This window comes from Toxorhynchites rutilus, chromosome 2, assembly GCF_029784135.1.
Source record: "Toxorhynchites rutilus septentrionalis strain SRP chromosome 2, ASM2978413v1, whole genome shotgun sequence".
Classification (NCBI taxonomy): Eukaryota; Metazoa; Arthropoda; class Insecta; order Diptera; family Culicidae; genus Toxorhynchites; species Toxorhynchites rutilus.
In genome coordinates this window covers 204240444-204262885 of record NC_073745.1, presented here as the reverse complement: position 1 = coordinate 204262885, position 22442 = coordinate 204240444, and the positions used below count along the sequence as shown (strand labels likewise).

The 22442-nt window shown below is 38.0% G+C and overlaps 1 protein-coding gene across 8 annotated transcripts in view; it reads right to left on the bottom strand.

The window, feature by feature from the left end:
* LOC129769279 (uncharacterized) overlaps positions 1 to 22442 on the bottom strand; it is an 87846-nt gene that overhangs the window by 28446 nt on the left and 36958 nt on the right. For 3 of the 8 annotated variants that reach the window (XM_055771410.1, XM_055771408.1, XM_055771411.1), the window contains exon 2: positions 8749 to 9372. In XM_055771410.1, coding sequence (XP_055627385.1) covers positions 8749 to 8917 — 169 coding nt within the window. In that variant the 5' untranslated portion in view covers positions 8918 to 9372. Of the gene's footprint in view, positions 1 to 8748; positions 9373 to 9677; positions 10079 to 22442 lie in introns of those variants that run through there. The other 5 variants (XM_055771413.1, XM_055771414.1, XM_055771409.1 and 2 more) reach the window with 4 other exon arrangements.

The following is a 22442-nucleotide window of genomic DNA, read 5'->3' as shown; positions in this document are numbered from 1 at the left end:
TAGGGCGCTTTTAAACGCTCAGTAGTGTTGTGAAATAGCACTATGCGTGTCCGACCGAAGCATATTTGTTTGATCCACTCTGTTGAAAATTAAATCTTAGTAGAATGTGTTAATATCCTTTGTTCATCTCCTGAAGAGAAGCGAAAACTGCATCACAACCCTCACACCTTTGTGATTCTCCTGTCAGCTAGCAGAGCGCAGGAGCAGGCAGTTATTTTACAACCGGGAAGCACATAACAACAGTCTAATCTAGAGATGAAACGGATATTCGGTATCCTGCCAATCCGGTCAATATTTGGTATCCGGCCGGTTACCGGACATTAGAAAATAAAAAACAATAATTCATCATTAACAGAAGATAAATCATAACCGGAACTTGTAGTGCTTGTTAATTCTTTTCTGATTTGTAGTTAATTAAGGGTACCCCCTCTCAGATTATTATCCGGAAGTTCTTATTTTTTTTAAATTTTGAATACAAATTATTGGTTGTTGTTCTTTGCATATTTGAATCAATCAAAGCAAAAGCAAAAATTAGGCAAAAATTGCCGAATAATGAATAGTAAGTAAATAATGCTAATTGATAAGAATAATTCGTTAGTAAAACACTGTGTTAATCTACAAAATTTTTTAAAAACAGAAAAATCTTCATTTGTTGGTTTTTCACAAAGTTACAGCGTTTCTAAAATCACTTAAAATCATCGACTTCGCGCTCCGTGCCCATAATTTTTGTCGAGTGTAGAATCAACGACATAGTATTACATACTAGGAATTAGATTTAGAGGCATAGTTTTATTCAAAAAATTGTAAGGGGTTGTATCTAGGACACGACCGCATATTTTCGACGTAGAACTACACAATTACATTATGCAATCCGCTTGTTTACCACTTCGATTATTATATTAGAATGCATCGAAATTTTTGTAACAGATTATGTTCTTATGTTATATGTGAACGGAATAATTGTCAAACGATGTTCGAGTTATAAGCATTCGAAATACGGGTAGGGTTAGTACACAAATCGGCAAAACAAATGTATGGGAAAAAGGAAGTTCTTCCAGTTATCATAAATTTAGATAGTTTATAGATTAGCGAATTGTAATGTATAGCATATCAAACAAATCTTAGAGAATTTCCGAATCGATTGGTATGCAAATCATGAGAATTCGTTCACAGTGAAAATAATTATTAACGTTAACTTTATTTCATAAAAACGTGACCTGTTTTCTGATTTGGCACCCTTCCTGGAAGACGTAATTCTACGTCAAAAAAACATTGAAGTATTATTTGAATCCTTTTAACACTTTTTCAATGTGACACCGACTGTTCTCATAATAGGTACACTTATTACGAAACTCCAAGAACACTATTACCATAATGGGTACCGTAAATCGGGGTGACTTTGATCACTTCATCCCTTTTTTGAATACGTAAGAAAGAGCACTCGTAGTACTTGGAATTTGTCATAATTTGTACTGGACGTGTTCTAATATGGCAGCTTTACTACCATAGATGCATTTCCCGTTAAATACTGAGTGTTTTTCATGCTAAAAGATTAATTTTAAATAAAGTAGATTTTCAGCGATTTTTATTGCGTCCAAACAATCGACTCGAACAGATACAAAACAACAAGCTGCGGTATGTAAAGTTTTTGAAGAAGGTTCTCATATTAGTTCTGAAGATGAATAGATATCACTCAAATGCTTTTCATTATTATTTTCAACAATTTTTCCTCAATAGAAATTTTTAGTCCGAATAAGCTTACCAACGAATTAATTGGTTTCATTTTCACGACAACCTACGACGTAACCTACTATGCAACTTTGGACTGTTGAGCAAGCCGATGAACTATCTTCCCAACTGTCAGCGAGCCATTTTCATTGTTTACGTTTTGGGAAGATTTTCGTGAGTGAATTAAAAAATAACTTTTATCGTTCGTTTTGTGGTCAAGATGCCTCGAAATTACCATAAACACCACGTGGACAGTTTAGTGAAGGGGGGGGGGGCGTTTGAAAATGATTGGCAAATGTCCACAGTCTATAATTTTTTTTTTAGAATTTATATGGACGTTTGTCCACGGGAGGGGGAGGGCGGTCAAAAATAGTCAAAAACCTGTACACGTGGAATGTGGATGGCCCCTTAGGGGCTATCCATAAACTACGAAGACTCAATTTTGACTATTTCAGACTCCCCCTAGTAAACTTTTGTCCATATAAAATAATCCAAAAATTTGTATGGAACGTGGAGTCATTATAGTTTTTGGATGGTCCCTAAACTGTCCACGTGGAATGTGTATGGCCCCTATGTTGCTTATTATACTTATAATCTCATTAAAGACGCTTTAGGCTGTTTAAATTGGTCAAAACGATAAAGTTTCACTCTAAATTCATCCAAACAATAAAGTGATCAAAGTCACTCCGGATCTAAAATTAATGTAAAAAATTTGGAATATTTAAAAAAAACAGCAAAATTGTTACTAAATACTTGAGGTATTGACTGGATGTCGCTCAATACATGCCAGTACTCATTTTAAAATTATCAGAAGTTTTAGTCTCCAGAACATACTTAAAATATTCAAGAAATATTCAGAAAAGTGATCAAAGTCACCCCGGTTTACGGTACATGGAAGTGACATTTTCAATCATGTTTTTTATACAATTTGGTCAATTAATCATCCAAATATCAGCGAGAATCTTAAAAAACAGAGTTCAAACTGCTAGAAAAAGTTCTCTTTCACTAAGAGATACAACTATTCTCTACTGTGTCTAAAAACTCACTGCTTTTCTCCTTAGAAATTATATACAAGTTTTCCTTAAAATATTTTACCTCTTTCGGATATGCTTAGAAAGCGAACTCGTGATAATTTTTGTACTATCATAAAACTAGATCCTATCTCTTTTTTTTTGAATCTCACACGATCCGCAAACAAAATCGTGCAAGAAAGATGTATTTATTTATTCGGGATCTACCCGACCTTATCATAAAGCCTCGAAGGAAAACAAAAACGAACTTATTTATTCGGGAACGATCATAAAATTCAAATCTATGACTCACAAACCTTTCCGCAAAAAGGGATCGTGCGATAAAGCCGTGTTTATTTTGCCTCTCTCGGGCCCTGTTATAAACTTGGGTAAAAAAAACCTATTATTATGGACTTGCTGCAGCAAAAATAATAGAATCAATAAAAATGAACGAACTGCACTTTCCATCAATTAATGTTAGTGTTTCAAATCATACGGGCCTAACTGACATTTTGGAAGATTATGAAATTTCAGTATTATTGACTTCTAGACTTTTCTAATCGTAATTATGATTCAGCTTACTTCTCGACCAATGTTAGATTTATGTTATTATATAATTTGAACTTTTACGTTCATCGAAACAACAAACAAATACGAATTACACAAATTACAACATTTAGTACAATTCTGGTGAGGTCAAAACGGTAAACAAACCAAGTAAACCAAGTAAACCAAGTAAACAAACCAAGTCACGAAATTGCTTGCTCCTTTTATAGGAGAAACATTCGACAGCTTGGGAAAAAGGTGCAAGAAAATTTGTTTTCAAGCAAATTGCACTGGAAAAAAAATTAATTGACTCCGCATGACCTAGGTTCTCCGTAGTGATACGATTTGCTCCGTTATGACTTGATTGAGCGAATCGTATTTTAATATACGAATTGAACGTTTAATATTTGTTCATTCAAGCTCATTTGATAGCATAGCAAAAATAACAATAACAATAACAAAGTCTGCAACGATTACAGAATAGGATAAATAGGATGGTTATTAGAAGGGGTAGGAACACGTCAAGTACTTCGATGGTGGACACGCCCCAATGGCAGCCTTTTCTTATCGTGAAGTTATAGTTTATTACACATTACTTCAAAACGCTAAAAAAACGACCCGAAAAACTAAATCCGAAATGTCTTAGGTGCCGGTTGCTACCCCTAGGTTACGATCAGGCTAATGAAACTAGATAAATTTCCCCGTCAAACGCCATCAGTTGCATCTAAATAAGTGTATTAGAAGAATTGTTATGACTATTTTGCACACTGTCAATATTCTAGTGTTTTAATCGTCTGGAGAACATCATTTTGATATTATCAAACAATACTACTAACAATATTGTCCGTTTCGTACATCAATCAATTTCTCCAGACTAAGATTGTTCTGATGGATTCTCAATCACTGTATATGCTGAATTAAAGATTTTGCAGCGATTGGCTAGTTTTGATCCTTATCTTCAAACATAATTTTACGGCAATAACACTATTTAATAGACATCTAATACATCGAATGTAAACAGTAACGAGAAGGGGAGGGGGCCATAAAATGCATTCAACCACTACGAACTCTTTCATCCACACAGAAATGTGGTTCAGCATCATTAGTTCGCTAGCTTACGAAACAATCTATCCAAATATTCTACATTTCAAATAAACAAGTGAAAGTGATTTGTACGTTGATGATTTACGTATACACGAGATAAACAGCATCGTAAGCAGGTTAGAATAACGCGAGACGCGTAAAAGAAGAAACAAGTCTGCGGGTGTGGATGTATGTATGTATGTATGCAACAGCAACAGTTATAATTTATGAGTGAACATTCTTCATCTTTTTTCTCCATCCCACATTTCGCGGACAGAGAAGAGGAAAACCGGAAAACGGAAGGATGTTAGTGAGAATAATTTCTGCGTTAGTGTTTTTAAGTTTGTTCAACATATAAATAAACGTATTGATTCGATCGACGGACCAACCAACCGTTATTTTATTGCCACGATTTCCCGCCAGGGCAGCTGAACTCGGCCTCTCCGGTGTATTGCATTGCTCATTGTCACATTTTGTTACTTCTGAATTACTGAATGGTTATTGGGACACTATGAAAACTCACTATCATCACTTGAGCACAGCAATTAATTTTCGGAAGTCCAAAATAATGCTTATTCTATTTTAATAGGAACCTACGCTCCCCCATGATAACAAACGTTGTTCGAAATTGTTTACTTTAATGCTCGGTAATTTAAATAATATAAATTTCGCACACCAACATGAGGATGGCCATCTCTTTTCGTTTCGCAGAAAGCCCCGCGAACAAAAGCAGCAAACTGCTCTGCATCACAATTCCAACGCTTAATTTTAGCTCAATTGCATAAACAAACAGAGAATAAATTGCACCAAACAAGCCCATCAATTAGCGGTCGTTAATCCGGAATATATATATATATATCTGTGCCCTGTTGTGAGGGAGGAAGAGTTTGGGTCGCTTCGGAAATTTAAAATACAGTATCCCACGATAGGATTTAACGCGTGTAATTATTTATCGATTTTCTGGTGATAGCAATGGAGCCCAGATACTGCAAATGTCAACGAAGTTGAACTTTTGTGAGAAAGTTTGAATGAGTAAATAATTTTGGGATGTGTAATTGATCAGGTGTTCGCGTTAATTGAAAATGTAAGCTTTCTCTACTATCATTGCGCAACGGATTGTTGTAAAGTTTTGGAGAGGTGAAGAAGATGAACCTTCAGAAATTTGAACACGTTTAAGAGCGCAGCTCGGGGATGAAATTCAATTTGAAACCAGCATGTACAAGTGGTTTTAAAGAACTTTAAAGAAGGGATAGAAGAGTACGGATCACAGCCTGGTGAGTTTTGGAACGATGAAGCGAGTCAACCTTCAGTTTTATGTAATGACTGAGGCCGGAAATTTATGAAATACTGGGAGAAAGTGTTCTGCCACTCATAACTCATAACTCGAAGACATGAAGACTTTCCTGAATTAGGATGCATCATGAAGCATCATGGTGCTCCCGTGGCCGAGTGGCTAGCGTCACACCTAACATGCCGGGGGTTCGGGTTCGATTCCCGTTCTGGTCGGGGAAATTTTTCGTCAAAGAAATTTCCTCCGACATGCACTTGGATCACGCGTATTCTAGCGCTTGCCACTCAGAATGCATTCAAGGCGTGTTATTTGGCATAGAAATCTCAACTAAGTACTAATAAAAATGACCTGTATAATAGCACGTTGAGACGACGAAGTTCCTCTAGGATCGTTAGTGCCATTTAAGAAGATGAAGCAGTGTCGGTTTTTCAAAATGATTAAGGATTAAGAAACCTACTACCTCTTTGTATGAATATAAATTTTGTTAGTATGTATGTATTTAGTGAACAGACTTTCTCAGAATAATAAGCCATGTATGATTCGTCATGCCAAATCAATGATTGAATTTCGAACTTTGATCCAAGTTTGAATATTTTCATTTTTACGGAAACGATACGACATTATCATACAACATATATTCTTCTTTGTTTCTATTGAATTTACAATAACATTGTAGAGATATAGATAAAATCTCGTAATTTGATCAGAAATGTAGAGTTCAAATAATAATAATTGTCTATTGATTTGGATGCATTTTTCAAAAATAGTCTCACGTTGAGCGCCACGTTGATATCGGTCAGAGAGTGTAAAAGTGGTAGCAGCAGTGAAATTAAACTTTCTGGAAAAGTATGGTCTGAAGTGGATGTATTTTTATCACTTGACTAGCTGACCCGACGAACTTCGTCCCGCCCAAAATAGATTTTTTGATTTGAATACTTTCAAACATCCACGTTTTCTTACTAAGTGAACGTTAGTGAGTCCAATCACTGAACTCTTCTTTGATTGATTACCCTTTGACCCTTTACAATTTCCTTCCACTAGAAATTGTCTAGTACTTCTACAAAAATTCGTCCTTATAATATAAAATTATTTTCAGACACAATTCTCGTTCAAGATTATTCAAGCATTTGAAAATAACATGTTTCTCCGTTGCATGGAATACATGTTTGATAACGAGAATATTACAAAATAAAGACAGCTCAAATCGGATCATTCCTTCCTCGGGTTTAGGGCACACCAACAGATTTGGCCTTCCATTTTTGTTTATATAGATAGAAGATATAGGAATGCGTTATTCCATCTGAAAATCCTTTTGCATTTCCGAACAAAAATCAATTTCGTTAGCGCCAACATCAAATGGACTGAAAACGCTTAGCTAATCGGTACACCACGATTGAAGAGCTGAAGGTCGCAATTTCGGAAACATGGAAAAATATCGAGAAATCCGTTCAGCAGAATTTGGTAAATAGTATGCCAACACTTTTGCAGGTTATTAGCCGAAATGGCAAGGTTGCCAATTATTGACATGTAAATCAGCCGATCGTTTTGACTTTTTCACTGATAATACTCACGAATTTTGAAATGGTCTTATAGAAACTGGACTGCTGAAACTATCATATTTAAGCACAATAAATAAACAAACAACTCTTTTGAACGAAATAGACGTCAAATATACTTTATCCTAAGCATTCTATAATGTTTTAATAAATCTTGTTGGAATTCTAACTGTTTGTGTTGCAACGAAATATAATCAGGAAGGTCTTATAGAAGTTGGACAGAGTGTAGATCGTTCTGGAATATGATGTCGGTTTTTTAAACTTGATACCCCAAATATACCGGATCTGCGGCCGATTGTAGAGTACTGGTTCATTATGATACAAAATACTGATAATTATCCTAAAGTGGTCAGAAAAGTTGAATTAATGAAGAAAACATTGGTAAAATGCGAAAAAAGTCGATTTTGATTTTATTCCAAACCTTAGGGATTTTAAACAAATACAAAGGGCCAAAGTACGGAAACTCGCATTGGGAGACAAAATCGAATTAAATAGAGATGGCTAAACGTAGTTTACTATTTTCATCCGATATCATAAAAATTTGATGACAGTCCAATGAAATGCTGAATTTTGCCGAATAATTGTGTGCGATGCAGTTCTATCGTAGAAACCCTTTATTTGCACATGAATTTAGAGGTACTGAATGATTTCGAAAAGAACAACAAATTGACAATATTGATTATTATCGAAATCTTCAGACACAAATTCACTTCGATAGTGAATAATTTCTCGGGATAAATAATATTCGAATACACTTCTGGTCATTGTGAAAAAATCATTGAGCGAAGATGCTCGAGCTCTCAGCTCTTCCATGTTTTGTAAACAACTATACCTTGGTCATATCATTTTACACCCCTCTAATCTGTAGGTGTTTCATTGTCATTGATGGCCTTGCCAACATCGTCCCAGTCCTGAGTTATTTATGCAGTAATATTCGTTAGCTCTGTAATGTATCAGCATCACTTTCGAGGGGCAGTAACTATTTTTTAGAATGAAAACTGCGCTGTATGGAAATAGGTATTTTATTTCAAAATCAGTATGCCATTCAATTTATACCAATAATTTTGAAAACAGTACATCTCAATGGTAGAGGAATCAAATAAAAACAGAAGTCATAGAAAGGTTTCAAAATAAAAGCAAACATAAATTTGAGCAGTTCTTGTGTCACATCGCAATTCTGTAGCTTCGAAGCGAGGTATATGTTGAACGATCTGACTTACGCTCGTGTCACGATCACAAAATAGCAGAAATAATTTAAAATTTCACTTGTTGGGTTAACCATTTTCCAATGACTCATTGCAGCGAAAAATGAATCGACAGCATGTGTGTACATTTATTGTCACGAATAAAACGGTTGATACCCGCAAGAAGCCAACGTGAAGTGTATAAATTGAGATGCAATACGGAGTGACAGTCTAAAATTATAGAACGCGTGGACGCGATTATATTTCAACATGTTCACATATATCACTGTGGCGATAACTCAAACTTGCACCTAGAAGAGCACAGTAGCCGGATAGAAGTGTATGCTTACCTTGTCCACCTGTAACAATGAACCAGTGATCGGTTGAAATGGCAATGATCCACACTATCACAGCCAGACCAATGAGCAAGGTGCATCCGAGAAGTATCCTTCGTTGCCGATAGAATTCTTCCATCAGTGGCTTGCGCTCCTCTTCTCGGCTGAGTGATGACGAAGACATTGTTTCCTAGAGATTTATGATTTTCAACGATGAAGTAATTGTATGCCTGTTTGTTTCTTAATGTTTCACAATTTCGGTATTACACTATTTTTTTTACAAATCACTTTTCAGCAACAGGTATTTCACGCTGACTCGTATTTCGCTTGATCAATTGTCACCTCTCACATTTGGCAGAAGCCTCCTCATCTCGTTGGCGACCCACTTTCTATGCAAATGACTTATTTCTATTCTTTGCTGCAATTTGGCTCTGTGTGTGCACTTTTCAGCTGTAAACTTTGTAATACATTCATTCACTGGTGAGCTTATTTTTGTGAATCTGAACACTGGTGAGCTTATTTTTGTGAATCTGAACGAATCCGGTAATACACACTTTTTGAAAGGATTGAAGTCACATTTTCACATCCCGACGTTTCCTGAATTCACCTCCCTTCCGTCGGTTTCTATCAATCCGTGAACTGTTGAACGAAGAAGAAACCAACACTCATTGTCACCTCAAGTGAAACACAGAGTATAAGCCGAAAATACAATCAATTTACACTGCTCCTGCATGTGAAAATATTTTCGCTATGATGCACCGTTAATAGCTTATTTATTATCTCTCCCAGCGACACGGGGTTTTGTAAGGTTATAACACTAATGCAACGAATAAGATAACTGAATGTTCTCTTCACGATGCGTCATATCTAAAGCATTCGATAATCAATGTACACTAATGGATAAAATAATCACAATCAAAACTAAACAGAATCGCAATCACTACCCGGAATAGAAATAAAAATAGTCGTCGGATGCAAATTTCGCCGCCGCTCATTCGAGCGCCATCTGTCACGCACGCACGCACGAAAGGCAATGAGGAGCACTCTGTTCGGTGAGCGGCTCGAAACGCTCTCGTGGTTTGGTTGGGAAAACGAAACGCAAGCCGAAACCGCTTATCGGGAAAATTCTTGCAACGCTGTGGCTTCTGCTGCTGGCGGCGGCTATCGGCTGTTTGCGCAGTGAGAATTACTGCGTATTCTTCGCGCCTGCCGGAAAATACAAAACGCGCGAGAGAATGCGTTGGTTGCGCGCCGAACGATTATCTTGTTACCGCTGGCTGCTGGCCCAGATCTCAGACTGAAAATAGAGACCCCTGAAACGGCCCAAACGGCGGGTAACTGTCACACGAGAATCGGCTGTGAGAAAAACAAAAGGAAAAATAAAAACAACAACAACAACAACAGCAACACCTCTGAGAGAAGAAAAGAAAAAGTTCTGTCATTTCGCTGCGTTTCGTCACGTTATACAGTGACTCAAATCCGTAATCGTACTCCACCATGCAGATCTCTTTTCCCTTCTTTTGAATGTCGAAAGTGTTTATAGTGCCATATGAGAATGGATCAGAATGTTTACTTGAACATCCTAAAGATGTAGCATGTAGCATAGTGTCAACAAAATGGAATGGAATCGAGAATTCAAGTTTTGCCAGGACAATGACCCAGAGCTCAAGAGATATAAATTTCGCACATGGTTACATTACAATTACTTAAAAGTTATTGATATTCCTCCACAATCTTCCGACATCAATCCCTGTACAAAACTAAGGAAGTTATCTGTGTAGTAAATTTAGAAACCATTAAATTTCTAAAAATAACGATTTTAAAAACCACCTAATGAAAAGATTGATAAATAAAGGGTGTGTCACATCAAATTGCATCACGGCATCACGCTGTAGAAATTCGCCCAGTAGACCGATCCTTTTGAAAATTTTAGACAGTAAAATAAAAACTATTAAACAACTTTTGGCATTTTCTTTTTATTCATACTTCGAGCCCAAGCCCGTATGCTCGCACCTTCCTCTTTACCCCGTCCATAAGGTTCTGTACAACGTCAGGTTGTAGTTTTTTTTGAACAGAAATCCATTTTCTCTTGAAGTCCGCCTCCGATTTGACAACTTTTGGGTTCTTCCGGAGGGCCTGCTTCATAATCGCCCAATATTTCTCTATTGGGCGAAGCTCCGGCGCGTTGGGCCTTTGGCAAGAAGGTGACCCCGTTGGCTTCGTACCACTCCAACACGTCCTTTGAATAGTGGCACGAAGCGCGATCCGGCCAGAAGATGGGCGGGCTCTCGTGCTGCTTCAATAGTGGTAGTAAGCGCTTCTGTAGGCACTCCTTAAGGTAAACCTGCCCGTTTACCGTGCCGGTCATCACGAAGGGAGCGCTTCGCTTTCCGCAAGAGCAGATCGCTTGCCACACCATGTACTTTTTGGCAAACTTGGATAGTTTCTGCTTGTGAATCTCCTCCGGAACGCTGAATTTGTCCTCTGCGGAGAAGAACAACAATCCCGGCAGCTGACGAAAGTCCGCTTTGATGAAGGTTTCGTCGTCCATTACCAGGCAATGCGGCTTCGTCAGCATTTCGGTGTACAGCTTTCGGGCTCGCGTCTTCCCCACCATGTTTTGCCTTTCGTCGCGGTTAGGAGCCTTCTGAACCTTGTATGCACGCAGGCCCTCCCGCTGCTTGGTCCGCTGGACGAATGAACTTGACAAATTCAGCTTATTGGCGACATCCCGGACCGAACTTCTCGGATCACGTCTAAACTGCTTAACTACGCGCTTGTGATCTTTTTCACTGACGGAGCATCCATTTTTGCCGTTCTTCACCTTCCGGTCGATGGTTAGGTTCTCGAAGTATCGTTTTAGTACTCTGCTGACCGTGGATTGGACGATTCCCAGCATCTTACCGATGTCCCGATGTGACAACTCCGGATTCTCGAAATGAGTGCACAGGATTAATTCACGACGCTCTTTTTCGTTCGACGACATTTTTCCAAATTTACGAAAAATTGACAGTGAAGCATGGCCAACGTGATCTATACACTCTCATCTGGTTATAAGCGAAAGCTGAAGATATAATTCCTAAAAATTAAATTTCTACAGCGTTTTTTCCGTGATGCAATTTGATGTGACACACCCTTTATACCTTCAGAATACACCAAAAAAACACGTAGATAAATCTAAAGACAGCTAAAGATAGTTGTAATGAACAAGAGATACCATAATAATGATGGAATTAGGAAATTGGCCAACGCCTTCGAAATCGAGTAGAGATTTCAACCAGCGTACGATTATGAGTTTGAGTCAACTTTCATACATTAGCACAAACATTCGCCATTTTTAGAGACCATTATTCTGAAAAGAGATAGCAAACCTTTTAACTCTCATCTGACGCTATAATTTTATCTAAATATTTAGAATGTTCCGAAAGCTTGTTTTCGACATTCAAAAGAAGGGAAAAGAGATCTGCATGGTGGAGTACGATTACGGATTTGAGTCACTGTATATTGGCGGAGGGAAATGACAATAATTTAATTTCCACGTCCGCGATGTTGATTGAGAGACATTTTAACTGTTTGGTGGAAAGATCGAACCAAACTCGAATGCTGCAAATAAAAAGAAAGGTTACTTTGTAGCATCAGCGTTTCGCCAAGTTGTGACAATTTATGTCGGATTGTTGGTATTTATGCTTTGAGAGAAGAAAGTACACATTGAAAAAGAGGAGCGTGTCATTTATTATTTGTTGGGGATTGCTGCTTCGAATTTAACGTTTATCGGCAGTGGGAGAAATGGGTATACAATGGCCATGTAGGTGGGTTCTGAAATTCTGCAAAAAAATCCGATGGATTAATGTTCTCTATCTCTATTGTTGAAATGGTTTTTTTTGTACATGTTATTTTAACTTTGACTGGTCGGCGTTATTTTCGAGATGTTGTCATGAAGATAACGTTACATGACTAATGTATAAAATTATTAGTTTCTGCATGCATGATTAAAATGCCTCACGTGTGTAAAAAGTACGAGCCACTGTTTATAATACCGCAAAATTAAAAATTACAAGTAAGGCGTCGTGCACAAATTACGTTACGCTAAAAATCCGGATTTTGGACCCCCGCCCCCCTACGTAACGCAATTTCCTATCTCTAATACACAGAAAGTAACGCAAACTAACGCAATGGGGCGAGTAGCCCCATACATACAAATCAAATGTCAAATTTCGTAGTATCGTCTGACATTTTCTCGCAACCGAGTAACTGACAACGTCTAAGCACGGCTTAACGCACACTGGCTCTTTAGGGAGAGGGAGGCAAGTTGGCGACGTTAAGCTTTGGCGAGTCCTGGATCTTGGAATTATAATTTTTTTTAATGTTGATGCTGAATCATATAGCCTGAGTTGTTTTCTATCATATTATCTATTGGATGGGCAAAAAAACTAATAAACTTGTCCACCCAAAAGCTTTGCGAAAAAAGCGTCGAATTCGCCATTTTGCCTCCACGTGGAGGCAAGATGGCGAATGCCTGGAGGCAAGTTGGCGAATATGGTTTGGTCACCTAAAAATCAACAAAATGTAATAACAATTATTGAATTATCCTTGGTTGGAACAGTGGAAATGCCATTTTCATCAACACTGTAAATGTCACACGCAGGAAAACGATACTGAGCTCGTATATCTCCCAAAGTTCGAAAAAATAAGTCACAATTTTCTTTATTGAACGCCATTAATCGAGCCTCTGAGGTATTTTCTGGCTTTCTCAAAGTTTATTATGAGCCTTAATAAACATTTCAACCCATGTCCGTCCAGCGCATGTTCGTTTGAAAGGGTGCTCTATGCCATTTTTAACTGCAAACGAATAGGCAATTCTTCGAAGCTGGACCTGAATGTGGCTTTAAAGCGGCCTTTATTGGACGACGTATCCTAAAACATGTTTTGTGATAAAGTTTTCGGTAGAGTTACCGAGTACAAAGTTTGGCCTTGTTATGATGCATCTTCAGTAAAAAGTAGGTGTCGCTACCTTCATTACAACGGGTCAAATTACCGATTCGTCATCTTGCCTCCCTCGCCAACTTGCCTCCCTCTCCCCTATATACTCGCAGATGAAAGGAAAAAGTGCATGGTTTCTCTGTGGTGAGTGTCGACTGTATCCTCAGTTTAGGCATGAAACTCGCGCTCTGGTGTATCATTTCAGTGTTTCACTGTTTCAAAACATCGAAGAATCAGCAAATTTGCATGGTTGATCAGCATGGTGAAGGGCTGGATGTAGCGGAAGTTTGGAGCCGACAGGTGTTCGATTCTATTAGTGCAGCACACTGATCTAATTTACATTCACTACCTTGCATGAGTAGCGTTTCTAATGCCTCGATGAGTATCTTAATCTCGCTCGGATTTTATCCTGCAGTAAATGAATGACATCGCTTCAAGTCATCATCGAGCGTGGTCGGTACCGGGGTAATTTTTTTCAATTTACTCAGTGCCGCAGCGAAGCGAGGTATGGAAAAATATATAAAAAGCGATTAGACCATTTTAATAGTCCTCTTCATAATGAACAAACAGTATCTCATATTTTAAGCTATCCCAATTATGATACTGTGCTACTTTCTCCTATCTTTCGAGCAGCGTGCAAATTCTGAGCCGACTAAACATCTTTTGAAACTAAACTAATAAACTAAATATAGCCCGATTTGTAAAGTCCCCCCAACATACTTATTCTCAGTATTGACAGTATTGACTGCTTCTAGCAGTGAATTTAACAAATGACATTAGTATGTATAAACTAGTTGAAAAAAATCATGTACGAGAACAAAATTATCATCATATAATCGAATTAATTCCAGCTTTTTTTTCAGCTGAACCAAAGACTCGATGATACTCCCTATATCAAGCTGCCAGCGATTTCCATCACACGAGAATGCGGGAATTGTTTTAATGACTGGCAGCTAATTGCATTTGCTGTGACAAATTGTGGTGTCACACATTTTGCAACGGTCCGCCGGTTTACGCAGTTGCTCCTGATGTGGCGTCGTCGCCAAGCGGTTAACGAAACATACATACGGTTTTGTGTAACACACTCCATTGCTCGCCTTTTTGGTGGTTCTGTTGTTCATTTTCAATAGTCCATCGTGCAACACCTTCAGCTATTTATTTTCAACCTGCCCACATACTGCAAAACTAAGTCCAGAGTTAATCTCACCCCGCCAGCGAGCGATAATTACACTGCGTAGCGGCTACAAGCGTGCCGCTAGTGAGAAAAAACCTCTGAGAACAAGTTGCTGCTAAATGATTCCGCATTTACTACGATATGTAAGCAAAACATCATTTTCGGGATGTACCGAGTGGAATACAACATTGGGTTTAAAAATAAAAATCAAACATGTGGTTTTCCCACCCATGCAACAGTTTTGCACATTCCTTCGCTCATCAGTGAAAGCGGGGGAAAAACGAAAATCACAATCCAATTGAATCGCGCGCCGGTTTCGCTTATTTTTGCCGCCTGTTGACAATAACCATTCAGTTTCAAAATTAACTTGGAACAAACAAAGAATGGAAAACATACGTATCAATCAGATCGGCACTCTTCATTGCATGCTTTGGTGTCCAAATCGGTGTGGGATCAAATCTACTAATCTCGATCGCGAGAAAGTGGCTAACATTGTGTCTGTTTCGAACGTGGCACCTTTGCATTGGATACCCATGTCCGTATCTCGCCTCCACCGAGAAACACTTTCGTTCTGTTTTCACACCTAACTTTTGGCACACGCGAATGCAAATAAACTGAGTCTGCTAGAAGGGGATATCTGTCAACACCGATCATTTCTGTTTTCCGCGAGGGTTGTCTAGGGAAATGTTGAATTTCCCGTGAAAATTGCATGCTGGTAAAATTTTGTTTGCGGTTCACGCTGCGATGATAAACTAAAGTGTTGTTTAAATTGTGCTAATGGAATTGACATCATTATTGACAAGATGAATCATGAACGTTTGAATGCTGCAGCAGTGTACTTATCGTTCAATTGACTTTTATTTGTTCAAGAAAAAGCATGAGCGAGATCGTCTAGCCCTTTCGAATCGAACTTTCGTCATTATTGCGCTTATCTAGTAGCAGTACTCTTGTTCTTTCCCATGTTTTTCTAAATGGTCTACATGTAATCAGGTTAGGATTTTTCAAAAGGAGCAAAATTTTTAATACATTTCAACGAAAATACTTTCAATGGAAAAGTGCAACATTATGAGTAGATTTCGTTGAAGATCCCTAGGTGATGTTTGGAGTGTTCGTCGTTTGTTATGTTTGTCTCATAAGAACAGTTCCTTTTCAACAGTTATTCCGTTTGATCAAAGAACGACGCATCACAACTTGTTCTTTTTCCGGGACATTTTTCACCTTGGGGTTCCCTATGGGCATGAGTTTATTAGTCGCTAGCTGACCCGGCAAACTTCGTTCCGCCCACAATTAATTTTTTGTTATCAATACATTCAAACATTTACGTTTTCTTACAAAGCGCAAGTTCATGAGTGCAATCGCAGAACTGTTCATTGATTGATCTCAAAATCAAAATCTGATCTGATCTAAAAATTGATCTAAATATTCCTAGTACATCTACCAAAACTCATCATTATAATATCAGATTATTTTCAGACACAATTCTCGTTCAAGATTTTTCAACCACTTGCAAAACACACGATTCTCCGTTACATGGAATAAATGTTTGATACAGAAAATATGATAGAATAAAGACAGACCCCGCCCCTCTTCTTCCCTTAGGCGGGGGAGAGGGGGGGAAAGGAGTGTCTATTCACCATAGAAACGTTTCGTGTCCCCTAAAATCTTCACATACCAAATTTGGCTCCATTTGCTTGATTAGTTTTCGAGTTATGCAGAAATTTGTTTTTCATTTGTATGACAGCCCACTATAAGAGAGGGGGGAGGAATCATTTATTGCACCCTGAAACCTCCACATGCCAAATTTGGTTTCGTTTGCTTGATTGATTCTCGAGTAATGCAGAAATTTCTGTTTCATTTGTATGGCAGCCCTCCCCTCAGAAAGGGGGGTGGAGTGTCTAATCACCGTAAAAACATTTATTACACATTGAAACCTCCACATGCCAAATTTGGTTTCCTTTGCTTGATCAATTCTCGAGTAATGCAGAACTTCGTGTTTCATTTGTATGGGGAGGGGTCTCAAACTATCATGAAAACCTTCCCCGGCCCAAAAAACCCCGACCCCTACCAATTTTCATGTCGATCGGTTCATATAGATAAGAGTCGTATATACAGGGTTTTCCATTTCGGGCTTCCGAAAGTATACAGCCCTGCGCTGACAACCGTTTGACATAGCTGTCAACCAAAGCGCCATATCGTTAGTTGAATGTCTGCCATTTTACAATATGGATCGTTTTAGCATCGCACAACGTGTTAATTTTGTTAAATTATACTATAAAAATTATGAAAAACCGGCAAATGTTTTTCGAGCATTACGGACGGATTTTGGTCGTCATGGACGGCCTACAGAGCACACAATCGCTAATGTAGTGCGTAAATTCGAACAAACTGGATCCGTAGCGGATATTGTGGAACCTGTGCATCATCGTAATGTGCGTTCGGCCGAAAATATTGCTGCTGTTGCTGCCAGTGTGGAGGATGACCCGAATGTTTCGATTCCACGGCGTGCTCAGCAATTGAGCTTGTCAAACACATTATTGTGGCGAATTTTGCATTTGGACTTGCACCTACATCCATATAAAGTCCAACTGGAACAAAAATTAGAGCGTGCTGACCATGGAATGCGTCGGGCATACGTCGATTGGGTGAACGAACAACAGCAGCAAAATGCTGAATTTTCGCATGCCAATTGCCAATTGGCCTCCAGATCATGCGATTTGAACCCGCTAGACTTTTTTTTGTGGGATTATGCGAAAGACCGTGTCTATGCCAACTCTCCGCAAACTCTTGAACATTCGAAAGACAACATTCGTGAAGTTATGACTGAGATACCGCCCCATATGTGCCGAAAAGTCATTGAAAATTACCTGTTCCTGATCAAGATGTGCGAGGAAGCCCTAGGTGGACATATGAATGATGTTGTATTTCACACATAATGGCATAAACCAAACTTTAATTTGAAATAAAAGTTTCATCGAAATTCGAATTCTAAGTGTGTTTTATTTCAATTTACTTTCGGAATTTAAAGTTGGAAAACCCTGTATATCAATTCAAGATAGGACGAGGATACCGTTCTGAATCATATTTCGGACGCTTAAGGCATTTGATGCAGAAAACAGATCTAAACTTTATGCATATGTAAGGTAAATGATTTTAGTTTGTCCAGTCGAAAATGTGTTCATGGTTTGTCCACTGTTTTCTAGAGCATTAAATTCAGCGCACCTGTGTCAAATTAGGTATTCGAATATTTCAAAACATATAAATAATATTGTCTTCTTCATGATTTACAGTAGTTATATAGTATATGTTTACGGATTCACATGTTTTAAAGGATTATAAGATCCACATTCTATTGGTGTCAATGCGCCCCTCACTTGAGCTAACTTTTAATCAATCAACAGATGATTATTTGGTACGTATTCAAACCATTTCTGGATTATAACACTTACAAATACTGTACACATCACTCTTGCACACCATTTTAATCAGATTTACATAGCTAAACCATTAAATTACCGCATTTTAATGAACTCAATTCTGATCATGAGTTGTCCAATTCAATAATGTTGTTTTGTCCACATGATTTCTTTGGCAACCTTGGAGCGCTGCAGTTTATTTATTGTGTCCTTCGCGTATAGCAGAAATAAAGTTTTTCTATCTTGAGTGTCTTGAGGTGAACACTTTTAAAATGCCCAAGAAAATGCAATATTCTGAAGAAAGCATAAATTATGAATGGATCAATATCATGACAGTAACATCTACTTGAGAATTCGAACGTTTTCATTCAAAAATGGTGATTTCTAAAGACGGACATACCATGATCATTTTTTGGACAAACCATGATCAGAGGTGGTCAAACCATGATCATAAATCCTCTTTGAATAATGTGTGAATGAATGAATAATTTCAACGCCTTATGGTAGTATTAGCAACTAGAGACTTGGGGCTTTTCAACAAACTCAAACTCGTATCGATTATATGTGATTTTCATGAAGAAAAATCGATTTGCATTCACTAGTTGTGTAAAAACACCCCAAATTGGACAAACCAAGATCATTTACCCTATTATTTGTATTTGTATTTGTATTTCTTTGTATTTGCCAACAGATGATTTCCATCCCAATGACATTAGTACTTAAACTAACATAAACTAACAACACAAATTTTAAAACTGACAACACCGTAAGCTAACAAAAAATCGTCTACATTCGCGCTTATTCGATTCTTGTGACACATTGAAATCAAACACAAAGTAACACTTATTGAAAACACGACACATACTCCGCACTGGTTCATGTAGGCCATAGTTCGTTCTAGCATGAGGTATGATGAAAAATGAGTGTGATCGTAGATGACGACGACGGGTATTAATGTGCAGCATACTGAGCAGTATAGGACAATCGATATTGGCCTGCAAGAGAATTGCAACGAAGCATGCTTTCGTTACCTTGCGTCTCGCGTCCAATAGTTCCAGGTTGATGAGCTTACATCGGCTTGTGTAGCTTGGCAAATTCAAAGGATCCCTCCAGCTGAGGTGACGAAGTGCAAACCTGATGAACTTCCTTTGAACAGATTCAATGCGTTGTGTTCCATTTTGGTAGTGCGGTGACCAAGCAATGGATGAGTATTCCAGGATAGGACGCACAATTGAACAATATAAGGCTTTTAGGCAGTAAACGTCCTTAAATTTTTTGGCAAAGCGAAAAAGAAACCCCAATTGCGAAGTGGCTTTAGATACAGCATATGTGACGTGATCTTTAAAACTCATTTTAGCGTCGATCAGAATCCCCAAGTCCTTGACTGTTGATTCGCGTTTGAGTTGTACGCCTGCCAATGTGTAGTCAAAGCAGAAGAGTGTGTGTTTACGCCCGAATGAAATAACGGAGCACTTCGACACGTTAAGCGACATATGGTTCGTTAGACACCATGCCATACTGCTGCCATACAAATAAAACAAACATTCTACATTACTCGAGAATTAATCAAGCAAAAGCAACCCAATTATGCATCTGGAGGTTTTAGGGTGAAATAAATGATTCTGTGGTGGTAAGACACTCCACCCCCCTCTCTAAAGGGGGTGGCTGCCACATACAAATGAAACACAAATTTCTGCATTACTCGAGAATTAATCAAGCAAACGAAACCAAATTTGGCATGTGAAGGTTTTAGGGGGCACGAAACGTTTCTATGGTGAATAGACACTCCTTTCCCCCCCCCCCTCTAAGGGGAAAAGAGGGGAAGGATCTGTCTTTATTCTATCAGATTTTCTGTATCAAACATTTATTTCATGTAACGAAGAAACATGTTGAAAAATCTTGAGCGAGAATTGTGTCTGAGAATGATCTGATATTATAAAGATGAGTTTTGGTAGAAGTCCAAGGAATTTTTTAATAAAAGGTAAATTCAACGGGGTCGATTAGAAGATCAATCAATGAACAGTTCTGCGATTGGACTCATGAACTTGCGCTTAGTATGAAAACGTAAATGTTTAAAGGTATAACAAACAATTAACAATAACAAAAAAAAAACAAATTTTGAGCGGGAAGAAGTTCGCCGGATCAGCTAGTTATCGAATAAAAATGTTTTTGCAATTGAAGCGAATTAGAATCATACTTCGGACACTATTTAGGAAAAAAAAATCAAATTTCGGAGACTCTGTTCCCCTAACGTTTCTTGTCGTTTAAGCTCAATTCACAACCCTGTACAATTTCTAATGCAATAAAATCATCAAACATGCGAAAATAACAACGACTTGCCCTGTCTAAACGTGTACTTTCAATGTTCAAACAAATGTATTAAAAATTGTCCACAACCATTGATAACTTGTAAACTTGTAATAGTACTTTTACCACTTTTTTTATTAACCTGAAATAACTTTCAACAACCACTTCTGTGATAATTACAACCATTTACCCCTTCCCCTATTTTCTCCCAACAATGCTTGTCCTTTATTGATGTTTCTTTATTTGTAGCTTCATGGTTTAAAATATCGTAAGGGTTGTATTGCTTAAATGATAATTATATATTTGAATTCAAGTTATTTGTTGTTCAATGTAATAAAATAATTCAAGGTTACACAGAGATTGAATCTTCTTAGTTGTTGTTATATAGTTTCATCTATTTTGTCATCATCCTTTTGTACTAATTTCGCTTTCGAATTTGCATTTTTTTACCTTTTTCAGTTTTTAATGTTTTTCTTTCTGCTTCATCCGTTTTTCTTGTTTTCTCAACTTTTTTAATGTTTGGATTTCTCTTGTGGTCATTGCAGGAGAAACGTAAGGCCTACTTTTACCGTGAGTTGATGAGTTGCCAGCATACACGGCAACATAGGGAGGTCTCAACGTTTCTTCTGTTAGAAGTTCATCCAATTGCACATTGTCCACACATTTCTATCTGCTGATCTGTAGTTGAAAAACATGTGTATTATTTCTACAAGATTTCAAAATATTTTGGTGCGTTATATGAATCTACGCTTTGCATTCATAATAAGCCTGAAAACATAAATTGTAGCATTACCAATTTCAACTGTCCGCAATATTAATCGTAGGGAAAAAGTTTGATCTAAATTTCGGACACTTCATTTTGTATTTTGACGTAGAACTACGTCTTTCAGCAAGGGTGCCATCAGGAAACAGGTCACGTTTTTGTGAAATAAAGTTAACGTTAATAACCATTTTCACAGCGAACAAATTCTGATGATTTGCACACCAATGGAATCGGAAATTCTCTAAGATTTGTATGATATACTATACAATCCACTAATGCCTAAACAGTTTAAACTAATGAAAACAGGAAGCATTCTTATTTTCACATACATTTGTTCTACCGATTAGTGTGTATTCACGAACAGAGCTGTCAATAACGAGCAATCGATACATGCGTTTCTGTCCGTTTTCAACATATTTGATTTAAATAAGCCATCCGTGATCTGAAGCCATCATTCTTTGTGTGGACACCGACTGGACAACATCGTTGCTGGACGAGCTGAACAACGAGTAATCGAGTGCCTTTCTCAAGGCAATAAAGGTGGAGGTGCAATGCAGGAGAAGAGTAAAGTGTTTTCAGGAGCCTTTCTGAAGGATAGAGACGAACGAACTGAAAAAGTTTGGAGTGTTTCTAATTCAATATCATCATCATCATTTGAAGCCACACCACTTCTCGTTTGGTGGTCATCGAAGCAACATGGTAGCCGCAGAGCGTCGAGCGGGAGAGGATTGTATTCTTGACGGGTGGAGGAGGAGTATGGAATAGAGTTTCTTTCCACAAGGGCCCTTCTCAGGGCTAGAGGCGGGAATTTTTTGTGCTAGTGCGGATATGGAAGAGTAACCAGAATTTTGGAATAGATATACACTGCGTATATTTCATGAAAGTATGCTTTCAAATTCCAGCATTGTAGCCTTACTGTTGCATGTTGTGGGATTCGATCACATCTCAAACGAAATACAGGAGGAAAGGGTTCATAGTTTGTTATCGATATCTGAGTGGGAAGGAGAAAGTCTGATGCGAGTTGAACCAAATAAACGAGAAGTGCTGATAGCTTTATACTCGACTCTTTCGA